General features: G+C 43.8%; 1 protein-coding gene across 1 annotated transcript; it reads left to right on the top strand.

The window, feature by feature from the left end:
• Positions 1-24,220, top strand: SPOCD1 (SPOC domain containing 1). The gene is made up of 15 exons (XM_073317630.1): positions 1-20; positions 1,075-1,206; positions 2,759-2,881; positions 3,645-3,750; positions 7,253-7,391; positions 9,148-9,307; positions 9,954-10,070; positions 11,126-11,251; positions 12,262-12,379; positions 13,008-13,152; positions 14,405-14,558; positions 18,934-19,023; positions 19,994-20,180; positions 22,158-22,388; positions 22,482-24,220. The coding sequence occupies exons 1-15, from the start codon at positions 18-20 to the stop codon at positions 23,213-23,215; spliced, it is 2,565 nt and encodes an 854-aa protein (XP_073173731.1). The 5' UTR covers positions 1-17; the 3' UTR covers positions 23,216-24,220.
• The last annotated feature ends 418 nt before the right edge of the window (positions 24,221-24,638 follow it).

Raw genomic sequence — 24,638 nt, 5'->3', positions numbered from 1 at the left:
TTTGGTTCATCAGTCACATGGTGTGCAAATTGTGTATTACGTATGTTTTATGTTTTCCTTTCTTCTGTTGTTTTTTTCTCCTTTGTGTTATGTTCCTCAGGCATAGAAGACAATGGTGAAGAGTGAATCTTTAGGCCTAGTTTCAAATGGGAATTTGGACTTCCCAGATTCTTCTTTGTCCCCCATTGTCCTCAGGTTGCAGTTCCATAGCCATCACCTTAGCTTGGTGGATGCAGTTGGGAATGAATAGAAATCACCAGCAGGCAATCTGTGGGAGGTGAATCCCTCTACCTTCCCCTTTTGAAGATGAGGGGAATAGTGGAATGAGGGGAATAGTTCTTCTCAATCTGCAGAAACTTTTGCTGATCAGTCGAGGAATAAATAGATACAGCAGCAACTAACCCGTTGTTCCCACTTCTCTTGTTTATGCTGCTATTGGGTTAGTCAATGGTCATTTCTTGCTTCGGCAGGATTAAGGAAGACCTGATCAAGAGTGTATCTGTGGGGAAATAGAACAATGCAACTTCATCTGGGCAAAGGATAGGGCAGTTTTCTTTCCTGCATTGCAATTCTCTATCCAGTGATCTAAGTGTGTAGAAAGTATCAGGAGAGGATATGACTGTGGAGAAGGGAAGACAGTGTAGACTAGTTATCATTGCTCATTTCCTTTGTTCGGTTGGGTTAAAAAGGTGCCCTTCAACTGGCTTAGTACCTAGCTGTGTGTGAACTATACTGATGTTTGGGAGACTTGTTGCTTACACCCTTGCACTGTCAGGAGCTGGGAGTGTTGTGGATGCATCATGCTCAGGTCCTGAAGAGATCAAGGTATTCTTTCTGTTCAACAACGACCACTCTGGCCAGTTCAAAAGCTGCTTTGTCAGGGAATCCTGTCCAACACTTGTTGGCTAAAAGGATAGTGACAATCCAGGAGTATGTCAATGTTGAAAAACTGGATGGATGCCTTGAGGTTCCAGAAGGAACGTAGAGGTCCTATTGTGGCAGAAGGAAGGTTCTCTCAAGGACTTATTTTACAGCTATTTTTTCTGTTTTAAAATGTTTTGCTTTCTCCTCCAGAAAATGTCTGGGCCAGTAGTTGGACTCCTTGGAGTCCCCAGCAAGGCCTGTAAGCCAAGGAGACTGCAGAGACTGGTAGAATTGGAGGATTCTTCAGATGATGAGACATGTGTTTGTTGCCAGCCCCCTAAGGTATTTTACCTCACTCCCCCTCCCCCCCGAAAAAGTAGCCCAATGAAATGGAGAGCAGCAATTAGGCAAGATTGTGATTTTTTTAGAAGGAAACTTGAACGTGAAGTATAGATGGCAAAAGGAATCATAGTAGATTAGTGTTGGAAGAGACCTCAGGAGGTCATCTAGTCCAACCCCTTGCTCAAAGCAGGACCAGCCTCAACTAAATTGACCCAGCCAGGGCTTTGAATTCCGACCAGGTTGTTAGTGACCAGAAGTCATTAATTTCCTGAGTGTTTATTGACTTGTGTGGCAAAAGTTGATGGTAATTATCCATTTCCTAGCAGACAGAAGTCCACATGACAAAAATTGACACCACATTGGTACCCTTGCAGATAATCTCAGGAGACAAAGAGTCTGGAGTCAATTTGTAATCTCCAGTATGTGCTAGGAAAAAGTTTTTCCAGAGAGGAATAGCAGTAGTTAATTTTCTCGTGCATAAGCAGCCTCTTGCCAAAGAGTCACTAGGGAGAGCAGGTGGTCACTCCCCCCCCCCAGTGAGAGACTGATGTTGGGAAGCCACTGTTGAAGTGAGGATGAAGGAAAGAGACTGATTATCAGTTAAGATTGGCTGAACAAGAAGCAGGACTGAGTGGACTTGTAGCCTCTGAAGTTTTACGTTGTTTTGGTTTTGAGTGCAGTTATGTAACAACAACAAAAATTTACATTTGTAATTTGCACTTTCACAACAAAGAGATTGCACTACAGTACTTGTATGAGGTGAACTGAAAAATGCTATTTCTTTTGTTTATCATTTTACTGTGCAAATATTTGTAATAAAAAATAATATACACTTTGATTTCAGTTACAACACAGAATACAATATATATGAAAATGTAGAAAAACATCCAAAATATTTAATACATTTCAATTGGTATTCTGTTGTTTAACAGTGCAATTAAAACTGCAATTTATTGCGATAAATTTTTTTAAATCGCGATTAATTTTTTTGAGTTAATCGTGTGAATTAACTGTGATTAATCAACAGCCCTAATTTAAACTATGATGCATGAGGTTTATTCCCCTAGCCAAATTCTTTTGTTGCATTAACTGTTATAACCCTGGGTATTTTTATTATCCATACAAACATCTAGTCTCCTCTTCAATCTTACTAATTTCTTGATCTCAACAGTATCCTGTGGCAATGAGTCCACAGTCTAATTACATGCTGAGTGAAAAAGTGTGCCTAAGGGCTAGCAATTTGTGCCCTGAGTTATTATATGGGACACCTGGGCAGTTCCCAGCCCCTGCTGCTCTCAGTGCTGGGCCACCAATGTGCCTAGATTCTGAAGGGAGAGAAGCCTCGTACTGTTTAGCAGTTGTTCCTCTAGCCTAAAGACTAGTGATCACAATTCAGTGAAGTAACAATGGAGTAGGAAAATTGGATAGATCCTTGTGGTTGCAACAGGGGCGTGGAGGACTAGGAAATGGAGAATGTTTCTATTACTTCAATTTAAAGCAGACACTCTGTTTTGAAAATGTCTTTATTACTGGCAATGTTTTCCTCCTTCAGAAAATGTCTAGGCCAGTCCTGGGAGTCTCCAGCAGCAAGGCTTGTAAGCCATGTAAGATGCGGAGAGTGGAGGAATTGGAGGATTTATCAGATGATGTATATGCTGATTTCCAGGTTACTCAGGTATTTCATCTCTCCATGTGCCATCCTTACATAACACAGTGGAGAAGAAAATGTGGAGCAGCAAGAAGGGTGGGATTACTGTGCTTTTCAAGAGGGAAATTTAAAATAAAGCATGGGTAGAGGACTGGTAATGGGCTATAGGCCTTTTACAGCAAGATCATGAGTCTGAATCTGCCCTAGTAAACCAAAACTGTTACCACTTCTTGGATGTTCAGTGGGCTGTGTGAAATGAGGTGATTTTGGTCCAGTTTCTGGTGGACTGTGGAATTTCCCCTATTTGCAGCCTCAGGAGCAGATGGACAAGGGAGGAGATGATTTTACATTGACTCTCGGGTCTTATTGCCAGGGAACCCAACTGAATTGCTACACGTGCAATTGCAGGTCTGCTTGAACTGGTCTTGATAGTGGACAGGTGTCTATAAAATGAGGATATTAGTCCACTGTTCAGATATTTGAAAGGTATTAATGGGAAGTAGAAATTATTTTCAGTAGCAGAGAAGCAGTAAAACAAGCAGTAATAGCCTGAAACTAAACACAAGCTCTCAAGATATTATAAGCAAAGGTCTGAGCAGTGTAAGACTTGAAAGCAGTAACTAATTCCATTCCCAAAGCTATCTGCAGGTGGGTATTTAGTATATGGTGTCACTGAATTTTGTGCTAGCAAGGTTGGTTGTCTGCATGAGTTCTTCCATATTCCATTCTCTTTTCATCCAATTTTTCCTCCCTCTTCCTTTAATCTTTATTATGATTGATGCACCACCAGGAAATTAAAGACAGCGATTACCATCCAACACTATATAAAAAAGAAATGAAGCAGCTCCTGAAACCATATGCAGCACATGTGCTTTGGCAAAAGCCTTTGAACTCACGTAAGTTGTTAAACACTGAAACCAAGGACAGGTGGCCTAGAAACTGAGTCATCTTATTCTCACTATTGTTAGCTGTGTATGTTCATGTTCTTCATTGTATTATGTGCTGTGTCAGATCACCCTAAGCTTTCTGCAGTGGAAATTTGCCTAGAGGAGTTTCTTTCATATGACAGTTCCCTCTTCACAAGGACAGCTGATGCAGAAAGGATCTAGTGGTGTAACCTCTCTTATAGAGGCAAGGTAATACAGATGGTGAAGCATTAGCTTTTCTCAGGGGTTGAATTGGGCCAGTTTATGGCATCTTGACTCACCATTACTTTTTCTTGGAAGCTGGCCTTCACAAAATTCAAGTAATTAAGAAAGTAATTAAGTCTCTAGCCCTTGTGGTTGAAAAGTGAACCTTTAGAATGTGAACTGAATGTAAATCAATTCAGTGGTATCGTTCTATGAGTGTACAGACATCACGAAACAATAGATCTGAGAGATGAGAACTGCCCCTAATCTTCTCAAGGAGGTATTGAACCTGAAGCATTATAATGATATTCTAAATGTCAAGATTCTTGACTAGTTCACATTGATCAGCACATCCAAGAAATAAGAGGGCAGATCAGTTTATTAAGATCTGCGCAATCTACATATGGGCATTATACTGGGACAGAACTCGGGTTATGGATGGAGTTTGGAAGAGTACCACACTTTATTTGGTTCCAGTTCAGCCCTTGTCTTTTCCCTCCTAGGGATTTAAATCCTGGTGTAGGCCAAGTGAAAATGAATTTGGTGGGCATTTGTTCACAGCCCTTAGCGTCTAAACAGTTCGGCATGATACAGTCTATGCTAAAAAGATGCCTAGTATTTGAACAGCAGATCTTATTACAGGTCATGGCTAAGGTGCATCAACCAAAGTTATATAGAGAAACTTGCAAAGCCCATGCTCACATGGTGACTGGCTTTGCTGGTACAGTGACTCCCAGACTGAGACTTGTGTCTAGAGCTGTTATGTAACTACTGCAGCTAACACACTGGTATGTTGTTCAAGCAGCCTTCTGCCCCTTCAGTCCTGCTACCCCTCTAAGTTAACAGGAATCTGTTAGCAGTGTTCCTGGGGAAGGAACTTCAAGAGGAATTAAAACACCGCCTCCTGAAGGGCAAGATCTTTATAGTGTGAACTGATCACTCTACTTCTAGCAGTATGGTAATGCTGAGAAAGGTCATCAAATGTTATGAAACTGTTCAAGTGGCATTATGCACGAAAAATGACTGTCAGGTCACCCTGAGGGCTTTTCTTCTCAGTCTCACAGTTCCAAAGCAAATGTGCTCAGTTTACAAGTTAAGAGATGATTTTTCTAATGGATGGACTCTCAACTTAGAGTCTGAAAACCAGCTGGGTTCCTTCTGCCTCTCAGTTTCCCTCCAATATTAAAGATTCTGCAATCAAAATTGATCGTGTTGATGATACTCGAGGTGGCCGAGAACCCAGCTTGCTCTCCGGCTGCATGGGCTGTTCAGAGGAAATGTGAATAAAAATGGGTTTGGGGTCTAGTTGTGCAGCCCTTACTCACAATGAGAAGTACTCAGGCCAGAAGTCCCACTGAGCTCGGTGTGACTACTGGGTTATAAGGACTATGTAAAGTGAGTGGGATTTGCAGAACCAGGCCCTTTGTGAATAAAGGCAGCAGACTTGACTCAGACACTTGCTGTCTTATCAGCATGCAGCACAAAAATAAAGTTTCAGAGTAACAGCCGTGTTAGTCTGTATTCGCAAAAAGAAAAGGAGTACTTGTGGCACCTTAGAGACTAACCAATTTATTTGAGCATGAGCTTTCGTGAGCAGCTCACGAAAGCTCATGCTCAAATAAATTGGTTAGTCTCTAAGGTGCCAAAAATAAAGTTGTTCCCTTTGTTGGATCTTCAGTAGGAAAGCAGTTACCACAGGGAGATATGGTGTCCCTGTAATGTCCCACCTTTGTTGGTAGCATTTCTGCCATTAGCAGGAAGGACCTTGCTTTTACACTGACTGATGTGTAGGTGATCATTGTTTTATTTATAAATATGGCCCAGGCAGCAGATGAGCATCAGTGTTGTCCTAGCACACACAGCCTTGGCTCGCTATAAATAGATTAGACCTTAATCCTAAAAAGATAAAGCCGTGCTGCTACTTGGTCAGATTAAATAATGTCGTGGAGGATTTTCCAATGTATACAAAGGACAGAACGAAGCAGGGAAGATGTAACTTAATTCCAGTGGCCAAAGCTTTGCAGTAATCTGTCAATTCAGTTGTCACGCAAATAGGGTAAATTCTTCACTCCAGACACATGGCCTTCACCCCTTGCATTTTGATTTGTTAGTGTATTTATGACACACAAAGTATTGTGGCAGTGCAGAATATTTCTAACAGTGCAAAGGTACCCTATTACAAGATATATTTGTTGCTGGGTTTAATAAGTTACAAAAATCTGCCCCGGTTGTAGTGATTTGTATGATAAGTAGATTGGCTTTTCTTAAAGGGCTGGAGGAATATTAAAGGGTCTGTATTCAGCTGTAAATCCATTCTGTGTTTTGGCACAACCCTCTTTGAACTAAATGGGTGTAATGTGGGAATTCCTTTTTGGATGGAATTTTAGTTTAGCATCATTATAATTTAGGAATGTGAATATTTTCTGCCTCTCACCAAGCCCTCTTCTCCTTTGAGTGAAAGTCATTAGTTTAAACAGTAAACCAAATTAACCACTTCACCTCTGGTACCTGTGCCTTTACTTGCCAGACACATCAAGAGAAAAATATCTCCAGAGCAGTGGTTCTCAACCTGTTTACCATTGTTGGCTGCATCCAATATTACCTGTATGGCCCTGTGGATGTCACATGGGCTGCAGCTGTGTGCTGATTGGGCTGCAAGTGGCCAACGGGCCGCAGGTTGAGAACCACTGCTCCAGGGTAACCCCATTCTGTTCTGATTTTAATATCTCATCAGTAGGCTTTGGAAGCCAAGTTGCAGGAGTGGAGATGGGCTATGGAAGCCAAGATGCAAGAAGTGAAACAGTTAAAACAATAATTTAGTATAAATAGCAATTAGAAGAAAAATTAACAAGTAATATGGTTTAATTATACAAGTGATGATGCTAAATCCTTTTATGTTTGTGGAAAATGCATATACTAAATAGCTTTCATACTCAATGCCAAAATATCTTCTTACATTAGATTATGTGCTGCTAGCTAGAAGGCAGTATTGTTTGCATTGGCATTATTTAGCAATTTGAAATTCAGAGCCACCACATTCATGGAAGTGGTTTCAGACAAAAACCTGGAATTCTGCCATTGTGTTCGATAGATACAATTTAAAAAAAAAAAGAATTGGACTTTTTATTGGCTGCTGAAATTCAAAAAATTGCTTCACAAATCTGTCAAAACAAATGCTTAACCCCCTACTCTCCACCCAAAGGGGGTTCAGCATTAATCTTTATGGATTCTCCTGTCTGAGATTTTAGGACTTCTCTTTTGTTTTAAGATTACAGTAATGAAAAGAGGAGGAGGGGTAGGAGACCAACCTCTAAAGAAGCTTCAGCTTCTGTTCATAGTTTGCAGCTGTCCGAAGAACAAAGTCGAATTAAGGTCGTTGACTCATTGCGTGGGATGCTACAGAAAAGGTAAAGTGGATTATGAATGATAGTGGCGGGGAAAAGGCTGGGGATATCTTATATGAAAGTCACATGGAATTATTGAGTAAAGTCTTGTGTCTGATGCTGTTTCTCATAAATGCCAGGGCAGTGGAAACTTCCTTGTAGATTTGATTATTGTTATGCAGTAGCAGAACATCTCTTAAACATGCAGCTCTGAGATGTAATAGTCTTGTTTCCGGTAGGGAATGGATCCATTTTAAAAGGAGGGCCACAGCTTTCTCAGCTTAAACTCCTATGGAGCCCTGCATCACAGCCACCATTCTGCTCTGTGGAAAAATGGGTGGAACTCCCTTCAGAGTCCATCTGTGCAATTCCTTAATCAGTCAGAGGGGCGGCTGTGGAGTTATGTGAAAGTCTTCCTATCACCTGTGGTGAATGCTACTTCTATAGCACAACCAGCCCTTGCGGATTTTAGGAGCAAGGGAGCTAGTTTTTAAAAGGTTTCAACTTATTGTTTACCTAGAACATTCCATGTCATGTATGATATCGACAGTCATTTGCAGACCAGAATTATTTATTGCAATAGATTGCTCCATTTGTTATCTCACTCTTTGCTACTGTTTGTGTTTAATTCATTTGGCAGGCTTAGCCCTTTGTCAGGTAATCATGTAAGAAGGTTTTTCTAGTACATAGAAAATTGGATCAAGGTGGTGAGGTTAATTCAGTACAGTTCAACAACTGGAGAGCCAGCTTCAAATCCTTATTAGGTCAGAAGTGGAAATGAAACTGTAGGGTTTCATCCTAGGGCCCAATTCTCCACTGTCTTGCGTAGTCACTTGCAGTCACTTTGCCTAGATGTAAAGGCCTACATAAGGTGAAGGCACTGGAGACTCAGGCCCTTCGTCCTTATTTCTCCACATTACAAAACGATCACATGATTCTCAGCCTTTGTTAAGTGGTTTGGTCCAAAACTCATTGAAGTCAATGGAAAGTCTCCCATTGAGTTTAGCAGGCTTTGTCTGAGGTCCAAGAATTCTAGGTCTGGAATAGCAGGCAGTACTGCTGGTATGAAGACAGGGGTACACTGGCAGAGTGACAGGTATATGCCAGCCAGAGGAAGAGAATAGCAGGGATGCTGCACAGGAGAATTGCAGAGCTGTGTAGGGGAAGCTTGCACGGTGTACCTGCTCTAGGCACTGCTATTTATCCTTCTCTTTTATGAGCACTATATTTATCCATGAAGTTTAAAGCCAGAATATGATCTAGTAAATGCCTGATGTTTTACCCGCCTGTTACTTAGGTTAGATGCAATCATGCTGGAATTCAAGTTATAATGATGTATTTGAAGAAGTGAGAAGCTCAGCTAAGTGTACAGAAGTTAGGAAGGGCCCCAAGTTTAAATGCAATTTACTGTATGGGGACAGGGAAGCATTCCCTTAGGATGTGGGCTGGAGCACATCTCTGTGTCTCTCCCCCCCTGCCCCACTTCTGGCAACTCCTCTGAAGGTGATGTGAGCATAAACAAGACATGCTACAGGCTTTCTGACATAGCAGCACAGTTGGAACAAGCTATTTCACAATACAAGGGGTTTCTCTTTGAGATCCTGGGAAGGTTAAGTTTCTAAAAGACTCTGGTTTCTGACTGCTTCCTGTTTGGTGGAGGATTCTCAGGCTCATTTATTTGGGATTTTAATTGAAAAGAGCTTGTACATTTATAAATTGGCTCCCGTTTAGCAGGCAGATCTGACACATCCATCTGTGGTTCTTGCTTGCTATGTTCCAGGTTGGAGGAGTCTCCTCATCTGGATGTCCATGAAGATATGATACTGAGATTAGCAAACAATGTGGAGAAGGAAATATTCAACCTCTTTCTTTGTGTTGACCAACGATACAAAAACAAGTACCGCAGTCTCCTCTTTAACCTGAAAGCTCCAAAAAATAAGGTGAGACTGAGAAAATCTGCCTAACTTTCTCCATTAGCTTGGTAAGAGGGTATCTCTTTAAACTTGTGGCTATATAGAGAACCAGCATAGAAAGAGACTGTCCAATGTTACAGTCTCATTCTGTTCACTGATGGAGGAAGCCTATGCAATTGCACATCCAGGCATCCCCTTCTTTGGCCACACGTGATCATTTGGGGTCTTATCCAGGGTTCTAATACACTACTTAAGCTTTCATTACTGGTGGCACTTGCCATGCCTACCATTCATCACCTGTCATCCTTTGTAAGTGTGCAGAGACATTTGGTCAGCGCCAAACACCTGAGTATCTTTATCTTCTTTGTAGCACATAACATCAGGCCTGCATTGGTACACATATCTGGCCTGTGAACCTGATGGATGGATGGAGATGTCCAAATTCCCACATAAATGTTGTTGCAAAACCTAGGCTCTCCAGGCATGGCACAAGCAATCCAGTCCAGACCTGCTGAGAGTTAACATTAATTGTCTGAGTACTGTGATAAAGTCTTTGAAATATACATTTAGTAGGAGAAGGAAAGAGAGAGATCTTTGGAAGCAGACTGGCTATGCATGTCCCTTGTGGTCATTGTTCTTCCAAGGGCTGCTTATCCTTCTTTTGTTCTTTCAGCTCCTCTTCCACCAGGTGGTTCTTGGAGAGGTTTCCCCGCAGTGTCTTGTTCAAATGAATTCACTGGAGATGGCACCCAAGGAGTTGGCAGAGTGGAGAGCTAAGGAGAGCAAACATGTAAGTCATCCCAGTGCAGCTGAGAGAGGGATAAATGCAGTGTCATCCCCTTTTCCCAACGGCCTCTTTGTGATGCCTTTGCTGTACCTTGTTCTTCTGTTGGTGATCTAAACCAAAGTAATTACAGTATGAAAATGGCACCCTTTATTGCTTAAGGGGTCTGAGTATGATTTAGATTTTTTAAAAATAGGGAGAAGGATAGCTAACAGGCTTGGTGCTTTAATTGCACTTTTGCTTTGCCTCGTCTTGATTGGTTTATATTTTGGAGTCTTCTAAAGCTTTTATAAAACAAAACTTAGAAAAGGGTGCAACGCTCTTTCCTTACCAATACAATAGAAAGGAGAGGCAATAGGCTTCCTTGCTTCCCTCTTTCTATGACACTCTGGGGCTTATGTTTACAAAGCAATGATTTTCCCCTCTTAATAGAGGAGGAGTAGTTAACAGTGTCACGCTTTTGCGTTTCCTGATGCAGATTAGATGGATGACTGTATTGAGAATGGGATGGCCCAGGGGATAGGCAATGGGGCCCAGAGCTTTTTGCCTCTATGTCACTAGTTCAAATGCAGCTCAGGCTGGTATTGATTGAAAGTTGTTAAATCAGACAGCTGGTTGGTTACCTGCAGGAGATGAATCTGATGGTCTCTGTCCTGTTCCTAATGGGAAGGGGACCACATCACAAAAACTAGCACCCTTATTGATACTAAATAGCAGCCTTGTTGACCAGTCTTTTCATGGAAGCCAAGATCTGAACTGTCCATGGATACTGAGTTTCCTTCTCAGCCTTGGGATGGTCTCCAAGTCAGGTTTGATACACATTATTGGTGGAGGCATGTACTGCTGCTGTATTTATCTTGTGGATAGCTAGAATTCCTTGCTGTTGTTTCACTAAGAGAAGGACTTTATCTTTAAAACCCCTTCTCTTTAAATCCACGGTTTGCTTTTCCATTTTGGCTTTTGCCTGTGTTGATTCCTTATGATGTTTGTTTTCTTGAGCAAGTCCTTGTCCAAGAGATGTCTGCTTGGGTCTCTGTGTACTACAATGTGATTTTTTCCAGGTGCTGGAGATGATAGAGAAACAGGAGCGAGAACCACCAAGGCGTTGCCCCACAAAACTGACCCACAAAGGAGAAATAGAGATACACAGAGAGGTGGATGAGGACTTTACTTTGGAAGACCTATATGTGAGTAGGTGTCCATGTTTGACCAAACAGACTCAACAAGGGTCTTTTATGTGAAGGTATGAGGAAAGATTCAAGGGAAATATGTAGGTGCTTAAAACCAGCTGGTGTCTGAATCTTAGTGCAGATGAGTTTCTGAGGAGTGGGTTGATGGGAGTGGTGGGCCAGCTGGTGTAGTGGATTAATGTCAGGCTTCCATCTCTGCAGTGTTCAGTTCAACTCTTGATAAAGTCACAATGAAAACAAGTTTGATGATTTTGTTCTAGGCCATAGTGGACATTTTCCTGCTGAAAATGTACTGTGCAGTCTATGGGGAGGGATCAAGAGAAGCTCTGGAGTAGAATACAGGGGGCCTTCAGGTCATTGCTGAGATAAGGAAATTTGCATACTGCTTTTCTGCACTATGATGTGTTCTGGTGTAGTATTATAATTATTATTTGTATTATTGTAGTGCCTAGGAGCCCTAGTCATGAACCCCATTGTGCTAGGCACTGTACAAACATAGAACAAAAAGAAGGGTCCCTGATATCAGTCCTTCATTAGTATAAGGGTAAGAATTCATCAAAAGTTTGGCTTTTCTAGAGGGTTTCAATAGCTCTATGAGCCATCTTGAGATCAGAGGCTCTTTTTGTATTAGTGTGTTGTGCTGTTCTGGTTTATTATAAAGGCGATGGATGTTGTGTGTTGACACTGTGTCTCCATCACTTCAGCAAGAGGTTATGGTTAACTGATAGTTGACTACTAACAGAAGGGGGAGCCACCCCCGATTGCTGTTTGATGACCATAGGCCTCTTTGAAAGATGGAATCTGGAAAACAGCATTTACCTGGGGGAGAGTGGGAACTCCCCCATGTCTTTCTTCTAGGGAGCGTGGGTGACACCAGCAGGTGAATGAGGAGGGTGTGAATAGATACTCAGCCACCACTTCCTATAAGGCTGATTCGGGAGCGCAGGTTGCCTCCGTGTGAATGAAGTTCAACGTGTATGCTACTAACTGTCATACATTCCATGTAGGGATCAGTTCTATGTATGGACAAGAAACGTATTTCCCAGCCCGCTGCAGAGTCCAAAAGAGACACCACAGACCAGCACAGGAGTCACTTACTGGACCTAGACTGCCTTATCTGTACAGGTAAGTAAGCTGGGAGAAGGGATTTGGTTGGTTAGCCTTAGACATATGAGTTCAAATTCTGTCCCACATAACCTTTCTCCATGTCACAAATCCATCATACAACTTGATAGAATTGTTCAAGAGGCCCAGGACCGAATTAGCAATTGTTGAGGAATGAGGTGTATTGGTGGTTTGTACATTACCAGCCTCAGATGATGCCTGGTTCAAGCTAGTGTTATTAATCTGTCACTCTCATGATCCATAAATTGTAAAAATGTTGATATACACAGGCAAAGAAAGTGGGGAGAGCTTGAGAGAAGTCAGCAGGACTCATGCTTGGGCTGGAGACCAAGGAAAGAGCTTTATTCCTCACGGCTAGTCCCAGCCCTTTTCAAGCCAGATCTAGGCAGCATGGATGAGTTTATGGTATGTAAACAAGGGCAGTATAGCTAGGACCTGATACTTGCTGGCAGCCGGGTCAAATGTTATCTTTGGCCATAACACAGTGAAAAGTGTCAATTCTGAGATTATTTCTGTTTTTATATTTCAGAACTTCTCATAGAAATGGAAATCCACCTTGTATTAGAGCAGTGTTCTTTCTTTGTGATCAGAATGTACAGAAACATCAGTGTTTTTTCTGACTTTACAGGAAGGATGGCTCCTGATGGTGAGAGAGGTTTTAACCCACTGCAGAGCAAATCAACCTCAAAGAAGAAGGCAGAAGACAGCTCCAGAAGATTACATTCAAGCAGTGTCTATTCAGACAAAGAGAGAAAACATTTGGAGAAAGACAGGTCTTTGTGGGAATGTATTTTATCTTACTGTTGTGCTTTTTGTTTTAACATGTGGCCTGTATATTCTCCACTGTCCACACATGGTTTTTAAAAAGGACTGAGAACTTCTGTAATTCTGCAGTCTAAGAGGAGTCGAAACCAAAGCTCCTTGGCATAAACTGGCGAGTTGCATTACAGGAGTGGGGTGATTTGGTGGACAGATCCCCACCTCAGTCATAGAAGAGGGTAAAGAGCTCCTCTGGGCATAATCAGACCCAACTAGAAGACTTGTCAAGCCTATGGATGGGTGGTTTCTTAAAAGGGAGGATCCCAGCTCAGTTTGGGAGTTCATTTTGAAGGAATAGGGCTGGAACTCAGAGTTCAGCCAGGGTTACTGACTGGGGAAACTGCTTGAGAGCCTTGGGTGCCCAGGTCCTCTCAGAAGGGAGACAGGCTGGTTCTTCTCTCTCTTTCCCCTTCTCCTCCCCTCTCCCTTTTGCTTTCTGAAGGCCCTGGACTCTGCCTTTTGTGGGCTGTGGAAGTTTACTGCCTTTTTTGTTTGGACTACCTTAAATCCTCCCCCGCCCACACACACACACAAGCCCCCAATAATGGCACAGATGCCCTGAGCAGCACAGCTGGGGGGCTGTGCTCCAGACCTCAGGACAACCCCACAGCAAAACTATAGTCCAGGAAGGGAGCTCTGAGACAAGACTGGTGCCCAGCCTCACCCCAGGGAGATACAACATACTACAGGTGGGGTTTATCTTACTTAGAAGCCCCAGGTATTGATCTGTGCCAGAAGCAGGATGCTGGACTAGATGGACCAGTTGTCTGATCTAGTACAGCAAATGTTATGCCCCTACATGACTGTTTTGCATCATGTGGTGATGGAAAGGGGTGGGGGGGAGAGAGGTCTGGAAAATGGAATTAATATCTGTTACCCATCCTCACTGTTATCCCCAAGTCCTGCCCTTTGGGTTTCCATGTGTGGCCCCTTCTAAAAGGAGATGGGCTGGAGCAGGAGCCATTGTCAATCCCTTATACAGGGAGGAGAGATGGATGTTCTGTACCCCCGGCTTACATGTTACAAGGTACAACAAAGGTAACAAATCAGACCAGGTGGCAACCTCCTTTCCCCTCCTTTAAAGTGCAAAATGTGCAGGAAAAGAGGTGGAGTTACTCAAGAAATAAAAGAATGGCACAATCAAAGCATATGGAATATCCAGACCTATAGGAATGACTCCACTATATAATACTTATTATGTTTTAGGCCTGCCTCAACTGGCGTCCTCAAGAAGAATCTAAGGCTACAGAAGCAAGTCAAGGACACTGTGCTGTGGGAAGGATTCATTCAGATGTTCAGCATTAAACAGTTTGTGGCAAAAGCATATCCTGTTTCAGGCTATGGCACTTACCTCATTCAAGTATGACCCTTGTTTTCTTTTACATTACAGGAGGGACTGTCTATATCAACAAGACTGTGTATTTAATAAAACACCACACGTTTCATGTGGTATTCCACAGACAAGGCATCAAAGCTCAGATTCTTACATCAAGTTATATCATGTGTTTTCATATGATAGACCCAAGTCCTGTGGCCCTTATGAAGTTACTACTCATTTGTTCCTCATACCAACTCTCACTGAAACCAATTGGAATTTGCCTGAGTAAGAACTGATTAATAAGGACCTCAGCATTTGGCCTGTGGATGGGACAATAGGAAAGGGGAAACATTTCTGAGATGTCATAGGATTAGCTAGGTGCCTAGAGGACTTACAGTGATTTGTGGGTTTTTATGCTCAACTCCAGTTGAACTCCCATGGATATGAGACTATGGACTTTGAACTGAGTTTTCACATGTACAAGCAGGAACTGCTATAGAATGGCAGAATCATAGGAACTAAAAGTGGAGAAGACCAGCTATAGCAACTAGTCCATTGCTCAGGGCACCAGTGCAGGACTGTTCCTTATATTTTCTGAGATTAAAAGGAATCTCTCAGAAAGCACAAATTGGGTTAAAACGGTTCACTTTCCGTTATTTGTTTCTGTTCTAAACCATGCAAAGTGTGCCCAGATACTTGGGTGATGGCCTTTATAAAGGTGAAAAAGATTACTACTAACAAATAATGATCTCAGTAGGGGATTGCCTGAGTAGGTCTTAAGTAAGTCTGTAGAATATTAAATAATAAGTAATAATTCTTCTTTGAGTGCTTGCTCATGTCAATTCCATTCTAGGTGTGTGCGCACCCATGTGCACAGTCATCGGAGACTTTTGCCGTAGCGGTATCCGTAGGGTCGGCTGTAGCACCCTCTGGAGTGCCACGCTTATGTGTTGGTATATCAGGCGGCACCATCCCTACGCCCTCTCAGTTCCTTCTTGCTGCTCGTGGTGGTCAGTTGGAGTGCCTCTCTCCCTTGCTTCGCAAATGGTCAGCAGCAGAATCTTCTCATCTCACCATGAGAGGTCTCTCCACCCTGAGATGGTGGACAATATCTTCCAGAAGTGGGGATCTCCCCAGGTGGATCTGTTCACGACTCACCAGAACAGGAAGTGCCACCATTTCTGCTTGTTCTAGGGGTTCGACAGGGACTCCCTGTTGGACGCCTTTCTGCTTCCATGGTCGGAGGCTCTGATCATAGAATCATAGAATATCAGGGTTCGAAGGGACCTCAGGAGGTCATCAAGTCCAACCCCCTGCTCAAAGCAGGGCCAATCCCCAATTAAATCATCCCAGCCAGGGCTTTGTCAAGCCTGACCTTAAAAACTTCTAAGGAAGGAGATTCCACCACCTCCCTAGGTAACGCATTCCAGTATTTCACCACCCTCCTAGTGAAAAAGTTTTTCCTAATATCCAACCTAAATCTCCCCCACTGCAACTTGAGTCCATTACTCCTTGTTCTGTCATCTGCTACCACTGAGAACAGTCTAGAGCCATCCTCTTTGGAACCCCCTTTCAGGTATTTGAAAGCAGCTATCAAATCCCCGCTCATTCTTCTCTTCTGTAGATTAAACATCCCCAGTTCCCTCAGCCTCTCCTCATAACTCATGTGTTCCAGTCCCCTAATCATTTCTGTTGCCCTCCGCTGGACTCTTTCTAATTTTTCCACATCCTTCTTGTAGTGTGGGGCCCAAAACTGGACACAGTACTCCAGATGAGGCCTCACCAGTGTTGAATAGAGGGGAACGATCACGTCCCTCGATCTGCTGGCAGTGCCCCTACTTATACATCCCAAAATGCCTTTGGCCTTCTTGGCAACAAGGGCACACTGTTGACTCATATCCAGCTTCTCGTCCACTGTAACCCCTAGGTCCTTTTCTGCAGAACTGCTGCCGAGCCATTCGGTCCCTAGTCTGTAGTGGTGCATTGGATTCTTCCATCCTAAGTGCAGGACTCTGCACTTGTCCTTGTTGAACCTCATCAGATTTCTTTTGGCCCAATCCTCCAATTTGTCTAGGTCCCTCTGTATCCTATCCCTACCCTCCAGTGTATCTACCTCTCCTCCCAGTTTAGTGTCATCTGCAAACTTGCTGAGGGTGCAATCCACACCATCTTCCAGATCACTTATGAAGATATTGAACAAAACTGGCCCCAGGACCGACCCTTGGGGCACTCCACTTGATACCGGCTGCCAACTAGACATGGAGCCATTGATCACTACCCGTTGAGCCCGACAATCTAGCCAGCTTTCTGTCCACCTTATAGTCTATTCATCCAGCCCATACTTCTTTAACTTGCTGGCAAGAATACTGTGGGAGACAGTGTCAAAAGCTTTGCTAAAGTCAAGGAACAACACGTCCACTGCTTTCCCTTCATCCACAGAACCAGTTATCTTGTCATAGAAGGCAATTAGATTAGTCAGGCATGACATGCCCTTGGTGAATCCATGCTGACTGTTCCTGATCACTTTCCTCTCTAAGTGCTTCAGAATTGATTCCTTGAGGACCTGCTCCATGATTTTTCCAGGGACTGAGGTGAGGCTCACTGGCCTGTAGTTCCCCGGATCCTCCTTCTTCCCTTTTTTAAAGATGGGCACTACATTAGCCTTTTTCCAGTCGTCCGGGACTTCCCCCGATCGCCATGAGTTTTCAAAGATAATGGCCAATGGCTCTGCAATCACACTGATGTACGCTTTCCCCCCAGTTGCTCCACAGGGTCCTCATAAAGGTCAGGCAGGACAGGGCCGAGGTCATACTAAATGTCCCGGGTTGGCCTCGCCAGCATTGGTTCAGCGTGCTCCTGGACGTGTTGGCCCCGATGCTGCTGCCCCACTGGCCGGATCTCCTGTCACAGAATCACAGCAGGCTCTTGCACCTGAACCTGGCAGCGCTGCACCTGGCAGCGCTGCACCTGACAGCTTGGTTGCTCCATGACTGAGTTCTGTGGAGCAGGAGTGCTCGGCCCAAGTCCAGCAGGTCCTGCTGGGAAGCAGGAAGCCCTTCAGTAGGGCCACCTATCTGGTCGAATGGAAACATTTTAAGTGCGGCCTTCAACCTGCGGGGTTAGGCCTGTGCAGGCCTCACTGCAGCTGATCCTGGACTACCTCTAGCATCTTACACTTCAGGGGTTGTCCCTTTCATCTGTTAAGGTCCACTTGACCACTATATCAGCCTTTCACCCTCAGTTCCAGGGCAGGTCAGTCTTCGTGCATGGCATGACGGGCCAGTTCCTGAAGGGTCTGGAACAACTCTACCCTTAAGCCCGGGATCCTGTCCCTCCATGGGACCTTAACTTGGTGCTTACGTAGCTCATGGAAACCCCCTTCGAGCCCTTGGCGTCCTGCTCTCTTCTTCTTCTCTCCTGAAAGGTATCGTTCTTGGTGGCAATAACTTCTGCATGGAGGGTTTCCGAGATTAGGGTGCTCATCTTGGAACCACCATATACCATATTCTTCAAGGACAAGGTCCAGCTGTGGCCACACCTGGCCTTTGGCTCATGTGTAATTGGGAAACCACCTGGGCAGGGACATATTCTTGCCAGTCTTCTGTCCAAAACCTCATAAGTCTGAGGAGGAGCATAGGTTGCACTTCCTGGACATCAGGAGAGCACTAGCCTTCTACATCGAGAGGACCAAGCCATTTCACAAGTCGATGCAGTTGTTTGTCGCAGTGGCAGGTAGGATGAAAGGTTGTCCGGTGTCAGCCCAGAGAATTTCGCCTTGGATCACATCTTGCATCCATTTCTGCTATGATCAGGCGAAGGTGCCAGTGATTATCACGGCTCACTTAACTAGAGCGTAAGCCTCGGCAGCAGCCTTCCTAGCCCAAGTACCCATTCAGGATATCTGCAAGGCCACTACCTGGTCATGTCTCACTATGCGCTTACCCAACAAGCTCGAGATGACGCTGGCTTTGGTAGAGCAGTGCTGCAAGCTTCATGACTGTGAACTCTGATCCCACCTCCAGGGATATTGCTTGTGAGTCACCTAGAATGGGATTGACATGAGCAAGCACCCGAAGAAGAAAAAACGGTTACTCACCTTTTCGTAACTCTTGTTCTTCGAGATGTATTGCTCATGTCCATTCCATTACCGGCCCTCCTGCCCCTCTGACGGAGTTGCTGGCAAGAAGGAACTGAGAGGGCATAGGGCCGGCAGGGCCTGATATACCGACGCATGAGCGCTGCACTCCAGAGGGTGCCACAGCCAACCTTATGGGTTCCGCTAAGGCAAAAGTCTCTGCCGACTGTGCAGGTGGGTGAGCGCACACCTAGAATGGAATGCACACGAGCAACACATCTCGAAGAACACCAGTTATGAAAAGGTGGGTAATCTATATTTTTGTCCTTCTGGTTTGTACAGGTGTTACCGGAGCTGATTCAGTCGAGGGGCTGTATTCTCCCGGAGGACGTCTGGGATTATTTAGAGAGCATATGGCCAGCTGAAGCCAAGGTAGCCTTTCAAAAGGTTCTTGTTTTCAAGCGCTGAGGATGATTTGTCATGTACTAAGCTGACTTTTAAGCATATCCTAGTTCCTTCAGCCTGTGGTCCAAGATGTCAGAAGAACTGAGTTAGTGCAATAATAACCCTTAAACCTTTTATCACAGGAGAACTCAGCTGCTGGACACCAGAAGCAGCCTGCATTCATGCAGCTAAAATGGCTGTCACCTTTACATGTTTGAAAGCATGCCAACAAAGGGTTGCACTTTCCCACATAGTTATGATACCAGCAGGGACAATTTTAATGGTTGCATAGAATGATATTTTGGATCAACTGAAACATTCTGTCCTTTTAAGTGGCAAGTAAAAGTGAATAGTATGTAGGCCCTAATCTTGAGAGGTTCAGTGGACTGGCAACAACCACTGGGTTCAAGGATTGTGGCTATGCATAAATGTGTGACATGGATGGAAGACTTCTAAAGGCTTACTCCAGAGTCCATTGAAGTGATTGGAAGTCTTTCCACTGACTTCATTGAGCTTTGGATCAGGCCCAATGGTGTCAACTGACCTGATACAGTTCAGGGACGTACCATGTGCAGGTAAAAATTGTCTTTACCATATTGTAGGCAAGATCTCTGTCTGTGTTTTTCTCTCTCTCTCTCTCTCCTGAATTTGTTCATACTCTTGTGATCTCCATATAGAATGTAGAGTCCACCAGATTGTTTACGTGCACCAAAGTGTGTTTGTAGGTTGTGTGTGAGGTGAACGCTCTTCATCTTGCCAAAATGCAGTGAGTGAAGCACATAAAGAATGGGAGCGCCCCCTCCCCACAATTGGGATTAAGCTTGAGCCCTTCTGACATGCAAACAAGTTCCTAGATGCCTTCCGTTTTTCAGTACTTCTTTCCGGTTAGGTGAACATTGTTAGCAGCACTGTGTTTTCAGACAATCCACACAGTCTCCTTCTCCCTGTGTTTGTTTAGGAGATGAGCATGATACAATTCTGCCCTGCCATGACCAAAGACTTCAGAATTTACAACATGCTGTATTCGTATTTGAACAACAAACAGAGATACGGCATTGTGGACAGCAACCAGATGGAAATGTTCATGGTACCGCTGCCAGCCTTCCAGCCAGTACCTGCCAAATTCCATCCACTTGGTGGCCCAGGTATGGATTTTAAACAAGCTGGCTTCCTTTTCTGGTGTGTACCCCAGAGAGGCTCAGTGAAATAACTTGCTGCCTTCAGATTGAGGATCACAGGTTCCAGTGCTATAAATAATTCAGTATAATATAATCCACAGCTTTACCGGGTGTCAGAAAGCAAGGGGCTCTATTTATTTCTCAGTGAAAGGCAGATTTGAAAAATAGGGTTGGGCACTCGCATGCCCTTTACTAAAAGGCACTTAAAATATGGGTAGTTGCATCTTGTGATGCATGGACATCTATAACCCTCTGTTACCACAGATGAAACGGCAGAGAGCCAGTGGATCTGCTTCTCCTTGTGACAGTGTAAATCGGGAGTAACTCCTTTGAGGTAAATGGATTGACAGCAGTATAAAATGAGAGTAAATGAAAGGCAAATCAAGCCCAGTAATCCCACATTGTCCTAATTCCTACGACATTTTCTTTCCCTGCCCAGCTTCGTGTCACATGACCTGAAGTAACTGCCACATATAACTAATGAAATGGCTGGTGCTTGCCTGCAGCACATCAGGATGTAAACTCATGTAACCCCTTGTCACATAATAGTGTGTTCCCACCCAGCTACTCATCATGTGAAATGTCATTTGTCAGAGCTGCAGCTAATCCCTGTCCTACCTCCATCACATGATGTAACATCACATCATCTCCATATCAGGTAATTGCACTCAGTGCACACTTGAACCCAGCCTGGAAGCTGATTACATTTTCCAGTAATCATTGGCAGAATCACCTCTGAGATGCAGCACAATCCATCGGTGATTGACCTGGCATCTGTCTCACCTCCCAGACAAGTGGATACTCAGTCATCACGGGGAAGCAGATAGTTTTAATTATAAATCGTGTTATCTTTGTGTTCCTAATCTGGGACAGTCCAGAGCTCTGCCATCAAGATAGGACAAGACCAAGAGACTGTAATGTCTCCTGGGCCATTTGAAACGGGCTGTACCTTTTTCAGCCATCGCACAATGCAGGGAGAATCAGATACCCAGCTACAAACCATGATGGTTGAAAATTGCAGGTCATCCTTAGTAAAATTGCCTTGGTGTTTAGCTGTGGTCAGTCACCCGTCACAGAATGGTCAGACTGACTTATTTGCAAACAGAACTGAAGTATACCCACTGATTTCAAGTGCGTTTATGTGATTCGTGTCAGTGTGTCGTTTGAGAAAGAAATATATAATTCACCTTTGAGAGCAATATATATTTTAAACTCTTTTAATTCTCCTTTCAACCTAGATGGGCAAAAAAATAAGGGCAGATTTTTCTACAGCGGTCTCTAAAGTTGGGCCTGCAGCTTTGTGCACAAAAGTGTTTGCACATGCGTGTTATTGTGTGCGTGCAAAAACTTGGATTTGCATTGCTCGACTGCAGATTGTGAACTACGTGATCTGGGCATGTAACTGTAGTGCCGCATGCACAAATCCACTCTGTTGCAGGCCCGAGACGTTAGTGTGAAAAATCTGTGTGTAAAAACAAGCCTGCCCAAAATTGCAGGCACAATTTCAGAGGCCAAGTTAACGTCCCTTTTAAAATTTGGCTCTAACCCTTGAATACAATTGCTGAGCTGTGGGTGAAGAATAAAAATTAAATCTCAGTGTAATGCAGAAAATGTGAATGGGGTTAAAAAAATTACATGAAAACCTGTGATCCTTATTTATTTTTTTACTCAGTCCTTACTCAGGGAAATCTTCCATAGGAACATAAGAACGGCCAGACTGGATCAGACCAATGGTCCATCTAGCCCTGTATCCTGTCTTTCGGCAGTGGCAAATGACTATCAGAGGAAGAAATTTAGGATTTGTCTCAGGGAGAGTTTTGCCTCAATAAGTATTCAATAAAGAGTGAGACAGTACCGAAGGATTTGGCCCAAAGTTAGGAAGATTCCAGCATAAATTGTGGAAAAATCTTCCTTTAACACCACCTTTTTTGTTTGTTTTAATAGGTCTTGATGCAAATCACTCTTGCTTGTTGCTGGGACTGATTCTCCCAAAGAAAGTCTCAGGCGATCCCTCTACAAGTAGCACGGGGCCCAGCCTCTTAAGGGAAACAAAAAGAAAGACAGTGACTTTTAAAAATAACCTTGTGACCAAATGCTTTTCCCCTCCTTTGGACAGTTCTGGGAGCACCAAACTGGCTGAACCATTTCAACAGGTACCGTCCAGGGCATTCACAGGTAAGCGGCTGTCTAGGAACGAGTATCCTCCAGCAGTTTCTCACAGCCAGGAACCCCTTACAAACAATAATATGTTCGCTCTCAATACGGCAGTGGGTGAAGTCGTAAATGGAGGGATATGCCATGCAGTATCTTCTTCACACTGCCAAAACAGAAAGGAGGAAACTGACCAATCTATGCAGGATTGTGCTTTCCATTCACTTAGCAACTTCCCCTGGATGGTAGGGCAGTCCTACAGCATGGCTCAGGAATCATTGGGAAGGCAGCACAATATGACTGGGGGACATACGGAGACATACCTCGCTGATGCAGGACCAGCCGCATCACAGAACTGGAATCACGGACCATTGTCTTCATGCTCCTTATGCTCCCATGAATGTGGTGGCAATGTGGCCCTCGATGCCAACATGTTAGGTATTCAGCAGTTATCAGGTATATTTTATCCTGGAGTTACATCTTCTGGTGGAGTTTCTCAGGTGCCATCTGTGCCCCATCTTGTTTCCCATGAACCTTCTGCTACCTCTGACCTCCAAAATCATGCTGCAACTGGAGACTCCAGTCCAGCTGTTCCTGTGGAGGAAACATTGTCTCTGATCCAGCATCTGGAGGCACTGGTGCAGTTGAATTCACAAATTCAGAACCAGACTCTATTTTCACTTTCTTCGTTAGATCTTTCTGCAGTCCTACAGGCAGCCGCACCCGGGGAAACTCAGATTGTTGGAGGATCCGCATTTCCACCCGTCCAGCAGGAAAGTGGTGTGTATCCCCAGTCTCAGTTGACCCTTCCTCCCTTTGGTGGACCAGTATATCCCCCTTCTGATTGTTAATTACTCCATGCCCTCTAGGGAGCTCCACAGAGAATCATTTGTACAGTTGTCTACTCCCAACATGAAAGCAGAATAATCATAAAGAGTTTGCAACTCATCTTAAAAGCATCAACCTCTGGAATTTAAAAGGGCCTCCCACTAACTTTTGAGAGTTGTGGATAGGTTGAAACATGCCCATATGGAAAGAAGGCTTACAGAATTATTTCACGTACACTGGGAACAGATGGAATAATGAGCAGTGCTCTAAATACGTCAGCAGCCACATGCAGACGCCAGATATTGATCAGAATGGGAGAAGTAGGGCAAGTGTTACAATGACTCAATGTAAACTGTTTTCTGGTCACTCTGCTTTGTGTGGCCTTTGAAAAGGAACTTTTGGCCATTTCCCTGTGCACTTGGGGCTGGGGGGGAGGAGGGGGAGCGACAAGGAAGTACTGTGCGCAAGGAAAGGTGTGTGTGTGTGAGGGGGCAGATCTGAGGCTCACTGAGAAATAACGTGCTACTGAAAGAAGTTGGGTTTTTTTTTTTAATTCCACCCAGTCCTGGTGGTGCTTGGAGCTTTTCCGTGTTCTAAAGGTTTTAAGGTGACTGTTTTACAATTACACCGAGCATAAGTAGTTTCTCCCACTGGTGGAAAGGGAGCTGCTGTTGAGGTGTTACTGGTGTTACCTTCACCAGAAATGGCAAAAAATGTTTTGTCTATTTACAATACTTATGGTATTTTTAGAAAAGTTTGGTGCATGATGTAAGAATCCAGATTTTCCAAAAAAATGGGTGCTGGTTGTGAGAGGCACGTGTGATGTAGGTGCTGTTATTTTACACCACACCATGACAGGTTTTTTAAAATATTGTATTTGTTCTTTGACCAGGAACCAGCACTCAACAGTAACACTTGAGACTTGAGTTCAAATGGAGGCTGGATGCATGTGTGACTTGCAATCTGAAGCGTAGCAACCATGGTCGGTTGTTCTATTTTTATGTTATGGAACTTGCACTGTTTAAAAATGTTCAGAGTAAGAAAAATAAATATTCTTTAGCAGTTACTTTTTAAAAGAGTTGCAGAGCACTGTCATTGAGAGGTTCTGGGCAAATTCGGAGCAGAGCTGGTTACAACTAGGTTTGAAAACAATTGTCAGGATGGATTTCTGACAGATGGCCGTTTCCCAGCACAGTTTGTAGATAGCATTGTTTTAGCATGGTTTTATTGTCCCATATAGACAAAGATTTTTGTTTAGATAACTGTGCTAACAGAAACAGATGAAGCCCAGGGTTAGACAGAAGAATAAAGAGCTTTGCATGTCAGTGCAGGGTGCTAGCACCTGATCCAGGGTCAGAAAGCAGGACTCAGCAGCTATCCTCATGCCTGACATTGTTCTTTGCAGTCATATTGGTCCCATTATATTAGAGAGACAAGGTGGGTGAA

This window comes from Lepidochelys kempii, chromosome 19 (genome assembly GCF_965140265.1).
Source record: "Lepidochelys kempii isolate rLepKem1 chromosome 19, rLepKem1.hap2, whole genome shotgun sequence".
Classification (NCBI taxonomy): Eukaryota; Metazoa; Chordata; order Testudines; family Cheloniidae; genus Lepidochelys; species Lepidochelys kempii.
The sequence above is the reverse complement of the archived record's forward strand: the minus strand, read 5'-3'. Positions and strand labels throughout refer to the sequence as shown.

Excerpts from the sequence above, each read along its gene's own strand:
- SPOCD1 (XM_073317630.1), top strand. Across the intron at positions 10,071-11,125 it reads GAGCTAAGGAGAGCAAACAT|GTGCTGGAGATGATAGAGAA; the intron begins GTAAGTCATCCC and ends GATTTTTTCCAG. Across the intron at positions 20,181-22,157 it reads CCATCCACTTGGTGGCCCAG|GTCTTGATGCAAATCACTCT; the intron begins GTATGGATTTTA and ends TTGTTTTAATAG.